The sequence below is a fragment of the Gouania willdenowi genome, chromosome 9, assembly GCF_900634775.1.
Source record: "Gouania willdenowi chromosome 9, fGouWil2.1, whole genome shotgun sequence".
In the NCBI taxonomy this organism is placed as follows: Eukaryota; Metazoa; Chordata; class Actinopteri; order Blenniiformes; family Gobiesocidae; genus Gouania; species Gouania willdenowi.
The window spans coordinates 24,354,015-24,376,224 of record NC_041052.1 but is presented as its reverse complement, the minus strand read 5'-3'; the positions used below and the strand labels follow the sequence as shown (position 1 = coordinate 24,376,224).

At 37.5% G+C, this 22,210-nt stretch overlaps 2 protein-coding genes across 4 annotated transcripts in view; both read right to left on the bottom strand.

Annotated features, from left to right (window-relative positions):
* Nucleotides 1–22,210, bottom strand: part of gapvd1 (GTPase activating protein and VPS9 domains 1) — a 748,782-nt gene that overhangs the window by 64,211 nt on the left and 662,361 nt on the right. The window lies entirely within an intron of this gene.
* syn1 (synapsin I) lies at nucleotides 6,395–20,556 on the bottom strand. 3 transcript variants are annotated; one of them, XM_028456986.1, is made up of 15 exons: nucleotides 20,451–20,556; nucleotides 20,305–20,360; nucleotides 19,621–19,991; nucleotides 17,426–17,483; nucleotides 15,535–15,626; nucleotides 15,154–15,310; nucleotides 14,981–15,070; nucleotides 13,919–13,981; nucleotides 13,699–13,841; nucleotides 13,535–13,609; nucleotides 13,346–13,448; nucleotides 13,126–13,269; nucleotides 12,036–12,105; nucleotides 11,508–11,949; nucleotides 6,395–9,502 (listed from the first exon to the last, which is right to left on the bottom strand). In XM_028456986.1, the coding sequence occupies exons 3-15, from the start codon at nucleotides 19,977–19,979 to the stop codon at nucleotides 9,346–9,348; spliced, it is 1,953 nt and encodes a 650-aa protein (XP_028312787.1). In that variant the 5' UTR covers nucleotides 19,980–19,991; nucleotides 20,305–20,360; nucleotides 20,451–20,556; the 3' UTR covers nucleotides 6,395–9,345. The 3 variants fall into 3 exon arrangements, with proteins under 3 accessions (XP_028312787.1, XP_028312785.1, XP_028312786.1); XM_028456984.1 differs by having other exon boundaries at nucleotides 6,395–9,464; XM_028456985.1 differs by lacking the exon at nucleotides 20,305–20,360 and having other exon boundaries at nucleotides 6,395–9,464; nucleotides 20,451–20,548.

Here is a 22,210-nt window from a genome sequence, read left to right as displayed (position 1 = left end):
AATCACAACATGCTCAAAGGTTAGCATGGATTTTTCACCAAATTAAGAAAAAAAAAACCGTACATACTGCAGCTTTAATCTGATGTGGAATGGTATTAATGTTTGTAAATAGACAAAGACAGATTTGATGTGATCTACACTGTCAGGGTTGATCTTTTATTTCTGGTGTTTCCAATGACCTGGAGATCAGTCCATTTCTTTCTTACATCATCTCACACAGATGACTAGATTTATTAATCAATAACCCTGATACATGTCATCATCAATAACCCTGATACATGTCATCATCAATAACCCTGATACATGTAAAGCTAAAGCTTGATCCAGGGTCTCTGCTTCCTTTGCAGCAGAGTGCTGTGGATGTAAAGATATATTTGACTCCATCTTCTTTTATAGTGTTTCACTCTACGGTTCAGAGTTCATGGGGTGGGGGTACGTATGACCACCATTTGCCTGTCTTGTGATAACATCATGACGGGAGTGACTTCCAACAGCATGATGGGGGTGTCGTCCAGGGGTCTTTATTCCTCATCTGATTTCTGCTCCAAGAATGATTTTCTACGACCTTGCGTTGATTCTTTTTACGATGCTGTGTGTGTATCTAAGCATTTAATTACTCTACGTCCCCTCAAAAAGTGATATTTCAACTAATAAAGCAATTTACATAAAAGCTAACTCACCAATACTTAACCTTAGCTCCTAAAATCAGTGTCCATAATCTGACAATAGGTAAGACAACATGAGCATCAGCTTACTTCCTATTGGATCACTGTCTTGTCCCGCCTTCCAAGCAACAAAAGTAGTTTTGATTACATAATGTGTTTTTTTTTTTTTTTTTTTTTTGTCAACAAAATAACACTGGTGTATATGTAATAGGACTCAGATTGGAGAAGATCTCACTCTCACCTCTGAAACTGGGACATTATCTGAGCATGTGTGACTGGCTTTCTCCAGTACAGTGAACTGGCATCCGTTTGTGTCAGCTGTTGGTTTGCAGGCATAAGTGTCTGTCAGCTGGCTGCTAGCAGGTGTCCTGGGCACCTCATAGAGATTGCTGAGAGGAAATCAATGGCTCTCTGTTGACGAGAGAGATCTCTGATGCGGATCGATCAGGTTTATACTGCTCCAAAGTAACTGCATTAGGGCAGAACACTGCTTATCTCTGCCTCCATTGCTCGGACAAGCTTTCACGCAACAGTCCTCTGCTCTCCAGCTGTCTGCAATTAAGTTAATGAAGTACCTGAAAAAATGTTGCACTGATTTAATCTGTGTGTGTGTGTGTGTTTGGTTAAAACAGATGCTGAGAGGTAACCACAGCCATGTAACTGTGTATATTATGACAAATAGAGGTTCTTTAGTGTGAGGGACACTGATAATAATGTGCTGTCAGACACGTGATAAACCCACGTTGGACAGAAAACGAACTGTGTCGCAAGGAATCCTATGTTGTCCATGTTCCCCGCTGTGCTGAATATTTCACACTGCCAGAATTAGAGATGTAAGACTGAGCGTTGTCCGTTCCTGCAGGTCCACCCACATTCACATTGGATTCAGCGTAGAGAACATTGAAAGGGGAATTAGATGCAACACTGGTGCATCAGAGATGAAGCCAGCCTCGCCTTAAATCTACATTAACTCTGCTTAAGACCTGAACAAATTAAAGCACTCAATCCTCTCTGGATAACTTTCCAGCTAAACCATAGACATGGTTTACAGCCGGGGTTGCCTTTATTGGTGCATTCTTGTCTCAGTTTCACCATCTTGACTTCACAGCCATGTTGATTTGATTTCATATACCTATAAATAATGAATATGTACATTTATTAAAGACACTGAAAAGGATAGAATGAGTTATAATAACATTTAAATATGAATTAAAATAATAATTAATAATTCAGGAAAAATCTGTTTACTTTAGTGTGTATTACACATTTATGCCAACTAACACTTATAACAGGCTTGTGCACCAGCAAAACCATTTGGGAGCGGTATCCATGGTAACCCTGACTGAGTAAGAGCAAAAGAGGCTTGGATGACATTAAAGGGAATGAGAGGAAGTACCGTTAGAATTCTATGGTGACCAAGAGATCCACGTCAACAATGTAATGATAGGTAATTTAAAAGTTTTATAATGATAAATCATTTTTGCAGCTCTACATTCATATCAGATTGATATGTTAAAGGTAACATAAGGTGCAGCATAAGGTGGGCCCTTACGGCAGGATTCTATGGTGTATCGGATAAAGAGAAAGTTCTGGATGTGGGTGTATTCTTAGATCCTTCTCATGTAGGTCACATTAGGAATAGTGAGGGCATTCTTCACAGCTGCAAACACACACTCTTCTGTCCTGCTATCTGGACATCCCACGGTGAGTTTTGATTAAATCTTTATTGCAAACACTGAGTTGTCCTTCACAATCTCCTGTTTCTACCATGAATTAATTAAGTCATGTGACAGTTTATGAAACAGAAAACGTGTTAGGAGTTGATTTGTGCATGAAAGTGTTGATTCCACTGAAACATTGGCATTTTGAACAACTTGCATCAACTCAGAGCAACATTTTCTGTCTGATTAAAACTAGCAGATGGTTACATAATGCTGGACTGTCGTTCCGGTCCTGCAGTTTAAAACAGGACGGACAATAAATCTTCAGTGTCCCAGTTAGAAAGAATCAATTGAGGCTTTCTAAATATGGATATCACACACCCCACACAGTAGTACAATGCAAAGCAGTACTGGGTTGCACTAATTGTGCAGGGCTGTAGGTCATGTATAATAGCTGTAACAGTCACTGTTTCTCATGCAATGAGTGCTGAATAAATCATCTTAGTTGCAGAGTGACATTAGATTGTATATTTTTACTTGCTAAAGAAAGAAATCCAATTTTGTTGTGTAAAAAGAAGCTGTAAAGTTCAATAAATAAATAAATAAATGAGGTCAACCACTAAAGTGGTGTGTTTTCCCGAAGCGTATCCTGCACTGCAACTCATCAAACTGCATTCATGAATTCATTATGACACTATATGACTAAATACCATCTTAACATATGTAATTACGCACTGTGGTTTCAGTCATCCATCCAGATGCACATGTGCTTGCAGCTTCCACAGTCTGCTTAAATGGGTCATATCTGGAACCAGGGCCGGTTGTAGGCAGGCATGTATGAGAGGGCAGTCAGAAATGTAAATGTGTCCAATCCCCACCTAGAGAAGTGGACTGGACTTAGTCAGGCCTCTACCTCCAGACCTGTCCAACGTGGGTGTTCCATCTAAAGACTAAGCTCCTGTTGGTATAGCTCTTAAGGTCACTGAGGCACGCAAACTCCCTGACCACAATAAGGTGGCAATCCCTCAAGGGCGAAAACTGAAAAATAAAAATAAATAAAATAAATAAAATAAATAAAATAAATACGTATATGAAATTTTGTTCTCTGCATTTGACCCATCCCTTGAGGAGCAGTGGGCATCTATGGTGTGGCGCCCGGGGAGCAGTTGGGGGTTTAGAGACTTGCTCAACATCCCATTGTGATGGCATGGGTGAGATTTTTTAACCAACGACACTCTGATTACAAGCCCGCTGTCTTTACCCACTTGGCCATTGAGGTCCCAAATAAATTTTAACCTAAAGTAAGACTTCACTCACTATAATCAATATTTACAAAACTGAAAGGCAGTCTTATGAATAATAATTTTAAAAAAAAACTTCATATAACAGATACAGAAGAAAACATTTTATATTTTCTTTAAAAAAAAATAAAAAATTGGAATTTTTTTTTTGTTAGCAACCGAACAGTTAAAAAATCTGATTTCTCTCCACTCCACAGGGTCACTACACTTTTTAAAAGCTCTGAAAAACGAATGCATTGCACAGCAATAACTTTCTCTTTGTGAACTGCAGGAAGCTGGAGTGAAAATAGGTAAACTGGCTTTGTAAAAACCACTGTGATTAAATGAAACAAAGCAGTGCAAAGCAGTTGTGACTGAGAAAATGCAGCTGTTTCTTCAAAATCTTTCAACACTTTTAAAGTGTCTATATGGGTCCACCCCAGAGAGTGTTAATTTAACTCTTTTTGGAGAGTTGGTACCTTAACTCTAATTGAGTGTCAAATACTAAATCTGTCTGGAGTTAATAATTTAACACTAACTCAGTGTTAGAGTCTAAATATTAACTCTCCAAGAGTTTTTTTTTCTTCTTTTAACTACATAAGAGTTATTTGTAAATAATACTAAAAAAAGGTATACATTTTGTTTTTAACTTTTAGAATTTCCTTGGGAAATAAACATTTAAGAGGCAATGATTTTCTGAAATACATTTATTTCAAAACATGCATCACAATTAGAAAACAATTTCAAAAACATGTAACAATGTGGAACAATGTACATGCTCTCACTTTCATTAGAATATTGCTTATCAAAGGGTCTGACATATGTGAGCTGGTCAATGCAAATAACAGCATTTTCATTATTATTATAGTTTATTATTTTATTATTATTTGTATACAAAATATACAAAATAAATGGTTTTCTCATGGTAGTAAAATTATTAATATTTGTCGTGTTGCATTTTAAACTGTCAAAGTTGAAATTCTTAAGAAATTGCATAAAAAGTGTATTTTTCCGCTAATGCATTAACTGGTATGTTAGTTAATGTTAGTTAATACATTTGAATGATGATTATAACATTATTAAACTGTTAATTCATGTTTAATAATGTTTATTAAGGGACCCTTATTGTAAAGTGTTACCAACTCTATAAATCAGTGTGATATGATGAAGAAAATATATGCTAGTAAGTTATAATTAATTTAATCGTGTTCAGGTAGCTACTGTATTTGGTAATTATTTCTATATTCATCCATATCCATGCTATTTGTTTGTTAACAGATCAATTCCTGATCCTAATTCCTATTTTTTTTTATCGCAGGCTTTTGCATCTAAATCATCAAATATACAGGGTTATATCCTGTATAAGGTATTGACACGTATACACGTATGGTGAAATAAATATAAATTAAACCAAAAAAATGAATTACAAAAAGATTAGCCTCGATTAAATATATTAATTTGGTTATTCTGACATGATGACGCAGTTACTATTCAGTGATTATATGTTAATGTAGGTGGGTTTACGCCCCCCTGTGGTCACATCACTGGGACTGCAGTGTTACTCATCATCATTAAAATCTATATTTCCACTAGCAATGCTCAATGGTGTTTTCCAGAGACATTCCCAGTGGAACTCCTTATTCTGAGAGTGCTGATCACTGGGGGATCCTTGAGTCTGTGCAGGATGGGAGGCAGATCTATTATTGATTAGGATCTTCTCTGGTGGAAGACTCTTTCATGCTCAGCTTAGGAGGACACAGGACACATTCACTCATTACATTAGGCACCATCAATGCATTCTGTACCTACACATGTGTTTGTGCCTCAACAGTTCAATGTAGTTTTACACAAACCAGCAAATACAATAAAGTAAAACAATTTCACTTGTAAAGAATATGTATTTTACATTGATATTTAATATTACATTAGTTTTAATATTAGCTGAGATGCAACATTGTCCTTTCAGCTTGTGTATACCATATATGATGCACACCTTTTGAGTGTATATGTTGTATATGCTTCAGTGAGAATATAACGTGAATTATTTGTACTTTTGTAGTTTTCGTCTTCTTTCATTTGTATGCTTTAAAGTGCTCAGATAAACCAACACAAGATGAGTTAGGTGAGATATGATTGTTTAAGGATTCATATCTAATATATACTTTAGACTTGCTGTACAATTTCCATTAATTGTGGGTCCTTAATACACGCTGCCTTAGGTTTATGTTGTGGCGGGACCATCTTGGGTGTGCTGAGCCTTTTTTACTATCCACACAATAAAAAATTCAGACCGTTTCTGTTTTCTACACGAGATCATCTTCCTTCTCTCCTCTATTTACTTTTCTGTAAACATCCATTAGTCAAAATCTCTCTAACCTCAATCTCCCCATTCCTTATCCTATAGCAAATTTCCCATTTTCAATTCCATATCCCACAATTTTCCATGTCCACCTTCAGCACCAGGCTGCACCTGACATTTGTATTATATTTTACTGGAATGTGTGCATTTGTATTTAATCTCTATTTAATTAACAGTCTTTTACTTAATTATGTTTTTTTTTTCTTCTTCTTTTCTTTGTTCTTTTCATCAAAAATATTTCTGGAGCCTCTGTAAAAAAAAAGAAAGTAATTTCCCACTGGGATCAATAATCTGATTGTGATTTCCCAGGCTTATACACACCTGAAGGTGATAATCATGCCTGCTTAATTAAACGTTCATTAGACTGAACGTGCTATTTCACACATCTTGATGCAAGTAAATAGATGTTAAAAATAAAAAAAAACCCAGTTAGAGTTAATCATAGACTTTATTAGACTTGTGCATGTTTCAGTAACTCATACTCATTTTCACATCATATAGCTGTGTTGCATATAACATCATTTTTTATTTTCTTTTATATTTAACTCACATGTCACCATAGTTTACAATTAGCCACATCTTATATCTATTGGAAAAAAACAAAAAAAACAAAAAACATTTATGATGTATTTTCTCACAGGCCAATACCTGACAAGCAGTTCATCCCAGATTCATAAGGCTTTAATCTCTTCACAATGTTTACGCTGCACATATATGAGACACTAAAACTTGCTACGAAAACCAAAATAAGTACATTCACAGTCAAATAGATGCACCACAAACATTTTTTTTTAACAAAAGGGAAAACAATCCGTCTATTATGAAAAGCATAAATCAGAATTGACATCACAGCTTGTCCTATGTTTGCCTCTGGAATTGTTGGAGCAGATCATATAAGTCTCATAAGAGTCTTATAGCTGACAGGACAATGTTTTTTTTATCAAAGCTACTTGTCTACGTTTGGAGTAACGGCTCATTTACACCAGTTAGACAATCTGTGTAGCATTTACTGCTTTAAAAAAAAACTGTGTGATGATGCACAGTTGATGGGACGCTATGGTCCCCAAACTCAAGACCCAAAAATGTCTTGAAAGCCAAAAACTGTGACGGCACAGGGCCCAAAATATAACCACATCATAAAATTAACCCTTTAAATTTTCAAACGTCATACAGTATGTAGCATACGAGCCAAAAGCACTATTGATTTACTATCTAATTTGGAAAATATATACGTTACAGATTATGTTAAGTTTTACCAATTATTGGTAAAAATAAAATTGGTCTGTGACTTATTTTGGGTCTAATAGTTTGGGAAACGCTGCTGTAAAGGTAAAAATACAGCCCTTACAAACTGATGTACAATCCTTTAAACATGAAAAAAAATGTTTTTACATAAAAATAAATATTGCAGAAAAAACATCATCAAGCACGACTAGCAGCAGAGAACATCGTTGCAATCTGGATCAGCCAGAGCTTTGTAAGAGACACATCAAATTTGGTTTGACCAGTTACAGAACCACGATTAAAGCACTACTGAGCACAAGGGGTCACTGTGACAACACAGATAGACTGAGGAACACAGGCAGCATGGATATTCATTTATATCATTCTTTAAAAAGCTTTATATTGCCATAAAATATCAACATTCAATTAAAATGTTCCCATGTGGAAGACTGTGTTTAGTGCCTGGATAATGTTCAGTTTAAGCTTGAATTGTGATGATTAAAAGTTGTTTTTTTTCTTTCCACTGCAAAGGAGAGATGGTGCTGAATCTTATTACACATCTCTTCCTTTACATATTTACTGTATTTCTGTGATGAATAGATGAAACTCCAAGTGTATTGGATATTCCTTGGCTACGTATGGTCAAACGTTAGAGTCAGTCTCGTTACATCCATAGAAATCTACTCCAAAAGGTAGTTTTTTTTTTACATCATATTGAAATTAAAACTATGTCACGTAATCCCCTTAGAACCATTAGATTGAACCAATTCATTGAAAATGAATCAAGTTTAATTGGTTCAGTTAGAATCCATGTAAATGGTACAATATATGATCTTCTAATCAGATTAGAAGAAGCATCCACTGTAACCACATCTAATGTTTGGAAGTCAAGACACTTTCCTCTCAATGACTCCCAGCTGCCTACAATGACTGCAGTATACCCTTATCTATAGCAACATAGAACAAAGCTGCTGCTTTGCCAAGTGCCAGATGTAAAAACCTGAAAATGTAGACTTCACACATCGGTCTATGTATCTGTATTCAAGTATAACTCTGCAATAAACTCTGTGTGCAAATGTAACAGCATTAATAAAACATTTGGACCTCATTGAAATGCATGCTTTTCTTTCATTACTCTTCATTACTACGACATGTCCACACAAAAAAAAAGACTGCGGTGGAAGACCCTCACCCACACACACAAGTGTCACAATCAAGTGGACTTCCCTGAGACAGCTCCATTTGATTTGACGCTCTTATCTGTGTAAGGAACGCTGTTAAGGTGAAAAGCTAGTTTTTTTGTGTGACAAAAAAAAGGGGGGGCAACAACCAACTCACAACACCTACAAGGCTAATCTATGTGACGACACAGTTACAAGCACCAAATTCATGTTTGAGGGGAACGCAACCACTGCCATCTGTTGGCATGCAGCAAGGAAATGATCATGGGCGATAACAACATTTTTAACTACTGTACACTCAAAGTGTGCATCGGCAATGATCTTAGAACTGTAGAAAAACCATCTTAAGGAAGGGTATTAGGTGAGCAAAGCAGGGTTTTAGTTTTCTACTTCATTTCCCATATTCTAGCCAGAGAAATGTCTTATTTGCAACATTAGGTTAGAATAAAAGATTGCATTAGGCATGTCTGCAGTTGATAACAGTTTAATAGTTTAAAACCTCTTCATTTTTAGCATATTTTTTACCGTATTACTTTTAAGCAACCACCGCTTTGCTTTTAAAATCTGCATATACTGTATAGAAATGAGCCTCCCTACTATGATAACTTTTGTACAGTTCATGAATCCAACATAAAGAGCACAATGATTTTACAGCACCAGCGAACAGTATATCTTTGTGTTTTATTTTTATGAGTGAGGATCATGCATATATGAGCTTTTGAATGCTGTGCATAAGGTTCCAGTGTAGTACATGACTTACTAGAATATACGCACGAGGCAAAGTGAGGAATGTTCAGTGCTTACGTGTATATTGGTGTGTTTTGACCAGGTTTGGGCCGATTAGACAGTGAGTATCATGTGCATGGTTTTAAGCTCAGACCCCTGTGTGTTAGAGATTGCATCCTGTGGGTCCGTGGGTGCTGATGGTAAAGGGGTCTGTTCTGTTGTTGGTGTGTATTTCAGGGTTGGGATGGGTCAGTGGGTGCTCATGCTGTCTCGGTCAAAGAAGAGACGGGCAAAAGATTTGCGAAGATTACGAACGGTCTCAGCCTTCACCACGTCCTGGCTAAGGCTGGCTCGTGGGGCTTGGGTTTCTGAAATGTTGAAGGTATTAGTAAGAGACTGGGATTTGCTATAAAGAGAGGAAATGCTGATAGAGGAGAGGAAGAGGCGATTAAAGTCATGCAGCAAAACCCTTGAAATGAAATGACCGCAGCTTGGCAGAACAGAGGCAGAATGAGGGAGATGAAAGGTTGAAAGTGCCTTTCTTCTCTGAAATCATTCAGCCACACTATCGTTTAACTGTGAAATGAAAATCAAATAATGTCTCAGAATGCAGATTCATGCATGCAGGTATCTTGGATTTATAACAACTAGTACAGTGCCCATCTGAGGTATGTATTCATATTGACAAGAGTTCCACAGTGTGGATGGGAAAATGAATGACATATATTTTATTTTTTTCTTTTGGTAGCCAGAACATCACCAAAATGTAATCAGCTGTTCCTTAATGAAAATTCCATCAAAATCCGTTAATAACTTTTCAAGTTATCATGTACAGACAGACAGTGTTGCACTGCATTAGCTTAGCATTAGCATTAGCATAGAATTGAACACTGATGATGACGTCACTGTTGATGACATCATTAGTTAGAACATTCTGATTGGAACACCGTTGACATCACTGTTGATGACATCATCAGTTAGAACATTCTGATTGGAACTCTGATGACATCACTGTTGATGACATCATCAGTGTTCTAAAACAATGTTTGACAGGAGTTCCACAGTGTGGATTGGTCATTTCATATTAGTTTTAAATTGGTTTTGGAATGACCAAATGACTCCAAAATTACTGATGCACACAATGGATGCAAGCCGTTGACAAAGTTTCAGGTCGATCAGATACCGCGTCGGGGAGATATTAGCTACACAAACACACACACACACACACACAAGCACACAGACGTTCCTTGCTTTTATAGATAGATAGATTTTCAGTTCATAACACTATAACATTTAATAATGACCAAAACAGCAAGTTTAGGAATAGTACAAGTTTTAATTTGTATTTTAATGAAAATGTAATTTAGTAATTGCCTGAATCTCAATTATTTTTGGTTTTAATCAACTTGGTTTCCATTGAGCATAATTTCCTGAAGTGATTTTTCTTTTTTAATATGTAAATTTTAAAGAAACTGGGAATTTTGCCGTTTTTTAAAGCAAGAAATTGCCAACATTGAAACTCTCTAAACATTCAGCTTGAATCAAAGGATTAGATTCAGTTATTCTAAGACTGTCATGGATATGTGATTGTTCTGATTTGTCAAAGACACGTAAAGGTTGTGTAAACTAAACCAAGGAATGCACAGCACAAAACGTGCAAATTCAATGCATTAAAAGGCTTTTACAAAATGTATTTATTTCTTATATAATAACTATAATAAAACAGGAGGGAATGTATTTTCTATTTTTTCAGACAAGGATTGTCATTGATTTTTGACGGATTCTGTTATTATTTTATTGTATTACAATGTCATGCTAAACAAAGCACAAACTGTAACTACAAAAATCTATGAATCATGTGCAGCCGGGTGGATTTGTAGCAGATGGAAGTGGATTTGAAATGCAGCATGCATCTCTCATTACAATCAAAGATAGCAAAGAATCATCTGTTCATGTCCACAGAGACTGAGAAAGGCCAATGGCACTTCTTAATGGTGTTAACACAAGGTAAATGTTTATGTTATATCAAAAGGAAAGCCAAACCGATTCTTACAGCTAAACTAATATATTTGCCCTCTTGTGGTGAGGAAAGGAAAAGTAGATTTTCCCTCGTTTGGGAAAAATTATTTTGAAATATAAGTGCCAGAAAGAAGGTAATATGTGTTCAGAGAAACAAATTTGATCTCCAAGAAGCCATTCATTGATAAATAGATCAAACTCTAGTCATCCCCTTAATCATCATTGATCTTTGTCTTTATAATGACTAGATACGTATAAATTAGTCTAAAAAACAAAACAAAAATAATAATACAACTAACACAATTGGCTGCTTCTCAGCTTCTGTCGTCATCAACAGTAAGTTTTAGGCTAATAAAGCTGATCATTGAGTGTTTTTATACTCATATACTTACTTAAGCTGAGGAGAGCCACCGTCCTGACTGGGTTTTTGTGGTAACTGAGGCTTCTGCTGCAGTGGGGGCCGACCCCCTGGGCCCCCCTGGCCCTGAGCAGCGGCAGGTCGAGGTTGCTGGGTGGTGGCTCCACCAGTGCGGCCCTGCTGACCAGGAGCCTTCTGCTGCTGGGACGCACCTTGTGACTGCTGCCTGGGTGGGTTAGCAGGCCTCTGCTGTGGCGGTTGGCCCCCCGAGGTTGGTTTCTGCTGCTGCGTCCCAGACTGTTGCCTCTGAACCTGGGGAGAACCCCCCTGGCTTCGCTGAGGAGAGCCCTGACCAGAAGCAGATCTCTGAGCCGCTCCTTGGTTACCCTTAGCCTGGGCACTGGTATCACTGGCCACAGGAGGTTGGCCCTGTAGCGGCGCGCGCTGCTGAGAAGGGGGACTTTGCTGAGGACCTCCTGATTCAAAAAAAATATTCAACATGAAACTAAAAAAATTCTGGTTCAAAATGTTTCTTAATATTTAAAGAACAATGAAATCTCACCCTGAGGTGATAGACGCTGTTGAGACTGTGATCCTTTGGGTTGTGAGACAGGCTGAGGAGATGCTGCTTTCTACAAAACACAGAGCAGTTATGAGTTCCTGGACAAACATTGTTTGTCCTATTCAAAGTCAAAACAGAGTAGAGAGGGAGAAAATGAAGACTATAAACTGGCAAACACGGCCCTCATTTATCAACCATTCATACGTTCAGACCTGAGCGTACAACATGCATTCCACCATATTCATGCAAGCTTCGGTATTCATCAATTCTTACGTGAGCGTACACTGTGCTCGTAAGTCTGAGTGTGTGGATTTGTGGTGCAGCACATCCAAATCTGACTGAGAATGAAAATAAAAAATTAAATTAAAGAAACCTCAGCAGTCATTTACGTATAAGCAGACGCAAATTCAGAACAGATCTAAATGCACCATTAAAACAAAATAAACAAAATAAAAGATGTTTTTTAAAAAGCACACGTTTCACTGAATACCGTACAACCCCGCTAATAAACTGTGCTACCGAGCAGGAGCACATAGGTTCACTTAATGCACACACGGAATGCGCATTTTTTAAGCTTTTCTATTATTAATTTCTTTTAATGTGGTATTTTTTTGCCTAAAGTGTGCAAACTGAGGTTGATATAAATGTCACATCCACGTGTGTCTCTGTTGTGAAGTTGCTCGCAGTGCACACGGAGGCACACTTCACCTGCTCAGTTGCTGATCCTCTTCCACAGAGAGTTCAATGCGCTTCTTTAATTCCAGTTTTCACACTTTCAAAAAACACACCTTTGTTTTACTCCACCTCAGATGTGAGGATGCCGATTTTTTATCTTGGAAGAGCTTCTTTTCTTGTTTGACCTCAGTGAGGGGGGGGCTCCAAAACAGGAGGGCATATCATGTTAATGACGATCAAATTCAGCCACCAAATGTATCAACATCCGGTCATTTGTATGCTGGAATTGGTCAGATACAAATGTTTCATGAATCACACGTTGGTGCTGTCGTACGAGCAAATGTGCACTCAAATTTGCACCCGTTTTCACACAATGTTGATAAATGAGGGCCAATATTTGTGTTTGGTTCTGTACCTGTGCCGGTTGTCCTGCACGGACTGTGGAAGGGCTTGAAGTGCGAGTAACAGTCAGGTTCATCTTAGAAATCACCATCTCTGCAATATGGACTCGGTCCTCATCTTGCTGGTCTCCAATCAGTGGCATTGAACAGTCATCCACCTCAAGCAATAATTTATTTTATAAATACCAGAAATATTTTATATGAACATTATTGATATTGTTTGATTCCCCTTACCTCTATTATGTAATCTTTGCCATCTTTACCATGCAGAGCCTCCACAGCACACATATCCAAGCCTCCAAAGATGTCTGCACAGGAATCCACCCACAGTCTATACCTGGCAATTCACACAGGAATAATATAATCCAATGTGACATATGAATGACACTTTTTTCCCCCCCTCATTTACTGACGTGCTCTTACTTGTCTGACATGGCCACCTGCTCAAGCATAGATGAGCCAGTGTTGGTTTTCCAGTTGCCAGAAATGGATGTCCTCCTATGTTACAAAAACATACCTGTGCATTAGCTTTGCCTTAGTCCTCTAATTCAAGCTATTTGTAGGAACAAAGTGCTCTTCTCACTCACATGTAAGCTTTGTAATTAATACCAATTTTCTGAATACGGACGTCGTATTTTGCATCAATGAAAGGCTCGGAAGTAGCATAAGTCTTTGTGATGGCCACGACACTCGCAATGTCTTGAAAGTCATACTGATTGTCCACTTTCACCTGAGGTAGAAGAATCTCATTAAAATCACTGAGATCATTCTCTGCTATTTGGTGTCCCTGGTACAATCTAACGATACCTTTCCCATCCCTGAGTGAGCATGACCCATCTTCACCACGACAGGAAATTGAGGGGCTGTGATCTGTAACCAGAACACAATCACAGGCTTTTATGACCGACACACAAATTGCATCAATATATTACAGTTAAGATCACACCAGCAATTAGTTGCCCAGCCATCAATCCATTCATCCAGGTCTCGACCCACTATGACTAGATCAATCAAAGCAATTACACCTATAAGTCCCAGACATTTTATAACCTTTATTGTGTTGCTATGGCAATTGAATTAATTAATCATATGCAGAAATGCAGTGTTACAGGTTGTTGCATCACAGAAGGTTATCAGCCAGCATTTAAAGTTATCTAGGCTGCAAAACGGTGACAAAACATCTCTATTGACGAGATTACAATATCATCCCACTTTTAAGGCATCACGGGGCCACATTAAGACAATCAATCACATTCCCACATGCAGCCTACAGACCACTAAAAATGACTCTTATTACAGTAACCAAACATATTTTTGTTTATTGTGCTTCAGAGTACAAACTCTGTAGAGCAGAGATGAACATTTTTTATCGCAGTGGGGGACACAAAAATCCAATTGCCTGATCCGAGGGCCACATTATCGACATTCACGTCAGCGTTTAGAAGCATGACCAGTCTGGGCATTAATGCTGCACAGAACTAAGAGTTTTGTTTGTGTTTATGTGGAGTTTTTGTCAATTTTTCTTGCCGTTTTGTGTGTTTCAGTTGTGATTTTGTGTGTTTTCTTGTGGTTTTGTGTGTTTTTGTTGTCATTTTGTGTGTTTTCTGTAATGTTGGGTATTTTTGTGTATTTTGTTCTCGTTTCGTGTGTTTTTGGACTCATTTTGTGAAATTTTGCTGTTGTTGTATGCATTATGGTTGTCAATTTATGAATTATCTGTAATTTTTCATATTTTTTGTTGTTGTTTTTGTGTGTTCCTGGAGTCATTCTGTGTATTTGGCCACCACATTTAGCCCCCGGGCTGCACAGCTGCCCATGTCTATAGTAGAGAGACTTGAAAAATAAACTCTGGATGAATCTAAAACTCACCATTTCCTTGTGGTTTGGATAGTAAACCTGGTCAATCAGGGGAAACTCCTCAGAGCCTAGCTGCTTATGAAGTCTGGACATCTGTGCAAACTGCAGAAAACACCAGATGTTTAAGACACACTCCATGTTCAAATGGGATAGAATTCTTCCAAATTAAAATTAATACTACTCACCACCCACGGTTTGTCACAGAAATTGTAAACAGAGTGCAAAGAGTTGCAACTGGGCACTCCAGCATACTGCAGTCCAATCACTACGTTACGGTGGTCTCCGCTCTTGTCCATACTAAAGGCATGCTGTCTGATCAGCACAAAGTCTGGCCTAAAAGTCCTAAGGACATAATTGATGTAAAACATCAGAAATAAATTACAAACATAATAGAAAAAAGGTATTGAAAAATTTAAAAAAAAAACTGTTATTGTAGAAACAATTTCATTGATTTGGTGCTTATTTGGAGCTGATGATACTGTAGGTCTCAAACCCAGACCAGTTGGGAGCCATCAACAATTTAGTTTCTATCATAATTGAGTGAAAATATTTAGCAAGATACTTACTTATTAACCTTATGCCCATTTCTAAAGGCCTCCAAGTTGACATTGTAAGTTCCAGTGGCATTGGCAACCAGGTTGATTTCAGAGAATTCTGCCTGAAAGGACATTATGGAAATTAATCTGTTGAAGAGGATCTCAACAATGGCAAGAGACGAATGACTTTTTCCACATGAGCTCGGTAAACTGGCTAGGCTCGGCGATATACTGTATATTTGGATTTTGTTATACAAGCGAAGAACAAAATCATTAACATTAATCACTGAGGGACACATGCTTGAGACTAAGATGAAGATTTTAATTTACTTCAAGATGTCTCTGTTTAGAGGGTTTAACAAGGCCAGCATGATGACGACCCATAGTAAGTCTGACTTCAAAATTAGTATGTAGTGTGTTTACATTAGATTGTATGGAAGGATTAAGTAAACAAGAAATACCCGGATGTACACTATATTGGGACATTTTTGAAGTATGCACAGTGGGCACACTAGTCATACTCAACCGCCCCATGATGCATTGCGAGCGGAAGGTAAAATTGTCCTGGAATCGGCTTCAAGCTAAAAGTCAAACGTCCTCTTTTCAAAACAAAAGCATCTCATTTTGTCTTCCATTACTTTTTAATGCTTTTGTAAATAGGACTCTTGTTTTGAAGTTAACTGAAAGTTTTGTCAGTGGCACAAAGACAGGTCTTCAAAAATCTTTGAAATGTCCCCATCAAATATGTTTCTGTGAGTTTTATGGATCAAATGACCAGATGTTGATATTCTACTTGGTCACTTTCTCGCTTAAAATACTTTCAGAACTTTCAAAGTTGGCGAATTAATGGAGATATTTAACCTCAGTGAGTGTGCTTCAGGTTTTTGTCGTTGTAGGTTCGAAATGCATCTTGGGAAAGGAAGTATACTGCAGTGGGAACGATCATCCTCCTAATCCTCCTAACCATACTTTTAGTCGTAGACAGTATATACTCATTGACTTTGTAGAGCATCGTACAGAGTATGCCATTTGGAACACAGTCATTGTAAAGTGTAAAAAAGGAGACATTATAATGATCCCAATATTCAAAGATTCAAGGATTTTTAATTGTCATTTGTGCTTATGTGAACATCTACAGAATGAAATTATGTACAAGTCCCCCATTAAGGCCTTTTATATATATATATATATATATAAAAACAAAATAGATAACAACATTTATACACAAGCAAGTATCAAGGGAGGCTATCATATATTCAACATAACTAAATGTTTTTGATTCACTTCTATCTTTACTGTTAGTTGGAATTTAAAAATAAAAAATAAACAATTTTATTTCAGATACTTTTAGACTTGGAGCTGATAAGTACGTGTATACCTTGAACTGGTCCCAGTCCAATCCTGGACATTCAAACAGACGTTTTACCACAATAGACAATCCCAAGTAACAAAAACTTGTTTGCCTACAATGAACCATCGTTGAATATGAAAATATACATCCATCAGAATGACCTTTGGATCAAATCAGATGTCAAGGAGGAGCACTTCAGCCAGAGAAATGACTGGAACTGCTTCAGTTTCTGTCAAAGCTGAGAGACGTTAATCATTTGAAGGGCTTTTAGTGGTCACTGTGTGTGCTTAAATATAAACACTGGCCAAGCATGAAGGGTTGAATTTGATTAGTCAATGATGTTGTATTGTCATTGGCAAGGCTCAGAGATAGGAGATATACAGATTTATGTGATGCAGTTATTGGATAAATGGATTAAAGTTACATGCCCTTTTTAACAAATCCATTTGAAAAGCAAGCATTTTAATCTTGATAAACATACATATGCATGTTTCTTTTCATTCTAAAAGGGGAGTGAGAATAATCTCACTATAAAACAGATTATAGTTATATACATATGTAAAAACTCACCTGCTCCACCTTGATGTCGAATTCACCGTGGACTTTCCTCCCTCTGAAAACTTTCACCCTAGAACAAAAAACATATACAATTTGAGATTTTTTTTTAGATATATGAGTACATATTAAACAATACCAAATGTGAATTATGAAATTATATATTTTCAATATCTGCCATCACTATCACCAAGAATCAAGATGGAAGTCAACCAGTAAGGGATTGTAAAGGAAGTTTGTGTGTGATTGGCACATATTACTCACTTTTAAAACAATTGTGTGTTGTCAGCTGCAATAAAAATGATTATAGTAACATCTTGTTTTTTTTTTTGTTGTTTTTTTCTGCATTGGAACAATTAACCTGCAAGACTGCTACCTGGTGATAGGATGCCATATGCAGGATAACACACACTGAGCTGTAATATTTGCATCATTGATCAAATGAAGAAAACATCACAAGACCGAAGCCTGCAACCCCGAATAATGTAGACACACAGGTTTCTGTCAATGAAGCAGGCCTGATAACCAACTTGGAAACCTCTAAGGTGCAAAATATGAATGATTCATTTGAACTATTATTGTAAATAATAATATACATGCTGGTTCTGTATAAATGTCTTTAGGTGATGTTGTACAAAAGCCTAAATCATGAGATAAATGGTTATCCAACACCAATGACAGAAGCATTGTTGCAACAAGTGTCAAACTCAGGGCCCGGGGGTCAAATTCGGCCCTTTAGAGCATCCAATTTCTGCTGGACAAAGTAAAAATGACAGAGAAAACATGAATCACTGTGTAAATTACCAACTAATTCAATTGGAAATATCTCAGCCCCTCCAAGCACACAAAATAAATGAAACTTCACAACTCTCACATTTTTTGCATATCTGTCACTTTTTGCTTGGATATTGTCAGTGCCTTACACATTTTACACATCATTGATACATATTGCAAACTAGAGTACAATAATGCTGAAATGATTTGCTATCTCCACCTAAAATCTAAAATATGGCCCCTGAACTAAATTGAGTTTGACACCCCTGGGTTAATATGTTTTACTGTTATTAAATTGCAGACTTGGTTTGATGGTGGAATGGTGAAATGTTTTTATGTTCAGTCACCCTCTGGCTTCTCTGACATTAACTGTATTGATTTAGGTATTTCTAGTAGGGATGTCCTGATTCAACTTTTTCACTTCCGATACTGCTATTGCAGCCTTGTGTATTGGCCGATACCAATATCGATCATCTAAAATCTACGATATAGATTATGTAATATTTATTCCATTGTAGAATACTGTAGATATTATATTGAAGGTTAACATGTATGTAACCAATTGGTTAATAATAAATAGGTCAGTTTTTCTCATACCTATTGCTGCTGACTATTGTTCTCTGTTTGAGTAACATCACTTGATCAAACCTTTTCTAACATTCCACACTACAAAATAAGGAATAAAAGTATGTATGATCCGTGCCAATATCGTATTGGATCGATATCGGTATCGGCCAATAATCAAGGCTGCAATGTTGGTATCGTATCGAAAGTGAAAAAGTTGCATTGGGACATCCCTATATATATATACATAGTAGATTTTAGATGCAGTCCGATAAAATCCGATATTTGTTTTCTGGCTGATATCGGACCAATATCCAATATCAATATTGGATTGGGACACCCCTAATTTCACAATTACATAAATCTGATCGTCTGCAATATTTACATTTAAAATATTGGCTCTGCAATCTGTAATAATGTATTTATTTTGTTAGGTTTTGGTACATTTTAAATTATTGGGTGATTTTTTTTTTTTTTGCATCATTCTTATTTAAAGCTAACTTTTGCATTGTAAACTGTACATATATTGTTTGTTTAAAAGTAGTGCAATAAAATATTGATAAAAAAATAAATAATTGCAATTATCATTTTGCCCAAAATCGTGCAGCTCTATAATCTCACTGATCATACAAGTGGAGAATTTTCATCATTTATTCATGTTTAAACGAATAAACAGTCTGGCACGTGCGGCGATTATCAAATACATTTGTTTCATTAGTGGAAAAAGTGCAAAATCATCTAGGACTTTGGGTTTGATCAGATCCAGACTGCACGTGTGTGTATAAGGTTACAGTCACATGACCTTCTCAGTGTTATAGGCACACACACACACACACACACACACGCACGCACACACACACACACACACTCACCAGTCGGTCTGCTGGTCGTCAATGACCAGGAGGATCTTGGCATGGCTGGAGACTCCAGCTCGGTCCGCGGCCTCTGATAAGGTCGCAGCTGCAGCGGCTGTGGTCTGCTTCACAGCGTTAGATATGGATGAGAAAAAGCCTCCAGCGGACTGAGACTGGTGCTGAGGCTGAGGCTGAGGCTGCTGGGGCGGCTGCTGGGGCGGCTGCTGCCCGCTGGAGGACTGGCGCCTCTCCGTCGGCCCAGGAGACACTGCGGGACTTTGCTGCGGAGGGTCGGAGCGTTGGAGGTCCGGCATGTAGCCATTAGGAAGGTTGGACATAAAATTGCTGTCCGACAGCCGCCGACGAAGATAGTTCATGATGGAGGTTTGCTGAAAGGATGGAGAGAGGATGATGGCACCTCAGTGGAGGATATAAGAGCTCTGTAGCATGATTAAAAGTAGCCTAATAATCATGGAAGAACCAGATGCATGTAGTAAAACATCGTGACAATGCATGCTGAAGACAGCCAAACAGCATCAGCACCATTTAGGGGGGAAAACCCCATCGGAGCCGCATCAATCTATTTGTGTTAAAAATCCATTACATTCAGTGGTCAAACCACCTGTCAAATATGTAACAGCATCCATAACCATAACCATAACCATAGCCATAATAACCACAACCATGCATGAACAACCCTACCTGGGAGTGTCTATTGCTGCTCTGGCCAGAAGAGGACTAATGGTGTCTATAATTTGCTGTAGATTTTAAAGAAAAGCCCCAAAACAGGTGATTTTCATGTCCTCTGTGCTCAAACACACACATACACACGGGTCGAATTCACTCACACTTCTCCTGCATCACCACCGTCCCTGCTTCCTCCCTTCAAGCCCCGGTTTTTCCGTCTGCCCTGCGTCACTCCCAGTTATCCTTAAGGGAGAGTGTCTGAGGACAACCTCTGTCAAAAGCAGTCTATGTGGGGTAGCACATCCGGTTCTTGCCCTACAAAATAAAAACAACTTTTTAAAAACTTAAATGTACATATTTTTGTTGATAAAGTATCCAACATAATGGTTGTATTCCTATTCATCAAGTATATTTTTCACAAATTGCTTGCTTCTCAGGGTGTTATTGTTTAGAGTGTTTTCCCAAACCTTCACCATGGTGACCAGAATAGGAATAGAAGTATTGTGTTTGTATTTAATTGAAGTGAAGTGATTGGTAATTAGCTAACAGTAAATTAGGTCTGTCTATCTATCTATCTATCTATCTATCTATCTATCTATCTATCTATCTATAAAGCAAAAAAGGTCTGCGTGTGAAAAATACACCAAACAAAAATATGAAAATGACTCAAAATACACAAAACTAAATATTTATACAAAAATGACTCCAGAATCACACTACAATGGCAACAAAAAACAAGAATTATACAAAAAATGCACTAAAAAACAACAGAAAGATACAAAAATACACTCAATGACTCCAAAAAACACATATTACAGAAAAATACACCAAACAAAAAAATACATAAAAATGAGTAAAAAAAACAAACAACAAACACATTTATTATGCACAATCCAGATAGAATTAAACCAGGGAAATTGCACCCACATTTTGCACCCGCAAATATACCCATTTGTAGCACTGCAGAATATGTACACCGCTTTTTACATCCAACCTTCAAACACATACTTATTTGTTCATTACTGACAACTCTACTTAAGCTCCCACATGAATGCATACTTGCGACAGGCACTGTACTAGTGTAGTTAATAAAGATAATGTCTAGTCTATTGTTATTTTTGAAGGTTAAAGACAATTACTGTGAGCGCTAAGTAGAGTTGCAAAGCACACAGGTAAGTGTTTCCCACCACTCTTGTTCCGACCTAACCTGGAAAGAGCCAGATTGATGTGTAGCCCTCGCTCTTACTCGAGTTCTCCACATTGTTCGTGAACACCAGGATAAGTTCTGACCTAACAGTCCAGGAAGAGACCAGCAGTAAATATTGTTTGAAGGAGGCGAACCCTTTATTTTGTAGAGGTCCTTTTGCTGAATTGCTCTGACTATGTCTAATTTGGTGCTTCTCCTGAGATGGTTTGTAAGGTGGTGCTGATGAGAGTAGAGGGATACGTATTTTTATACATGCCTGGCCCTGGGAGATGGTTGGTGCCATGAAATGCCTTCCTGGTGTAGATTCAGAGACAGCAGAGAGTAAGTGTGTGAGAAATATGAATTTATTCGCTCTGACAGTTTTTTCCTTTGAAATTCATATATTTTGTGGTTTCTTCTTGATGTCATTGTTCCAATTTGAAACAATTCCACAGCGAAGTTAACTGAAAAACAAAAGCAATGAAAGAATGCCTCTTTCAGCTCAACTGTGGACATATTATTAAATATCAATACAACTTCATAAACAGGATATTGAGCAGATTGACAAAACCAGAACACCCACACAAGAAACCCTGTCTATGTTTAAAAAATGCATGCATATATAGAAAGACTCGTGCACAAACCCATGATGATTCTGGATGTGAGGCAGCAAAGCTCACCAATGGTGAAAAAAGAATAGAAAACCAGTTATGTCTTTAAGATTCTTGTGTTATT

Bases quoted from the DNA above. Each gene is read 5' to 3' on its own strand.
- syn1 (XM_028456986.1), bottom strand. From the start codon at position 19,979: ATGAACTATCTTCGTCGGCGGCTGTCGGACAGCAATTTTATGTCCAAC. The intron at 17,484-19,620 runs GTGAGTGTGTGT...TTTTTGTTCTAG, and splicing joins GACGACCAGCAGACCGACTG to GGTGAAAGTTTTCAGAGGGA. The intron at 15,627-17,425 runs GTGAGTTTTTAC...ATGTCCTTTCAG, and splicing joins TCGACATCAAGGTGGAGCAG to GCAGAATTCTCTGAAATCAA.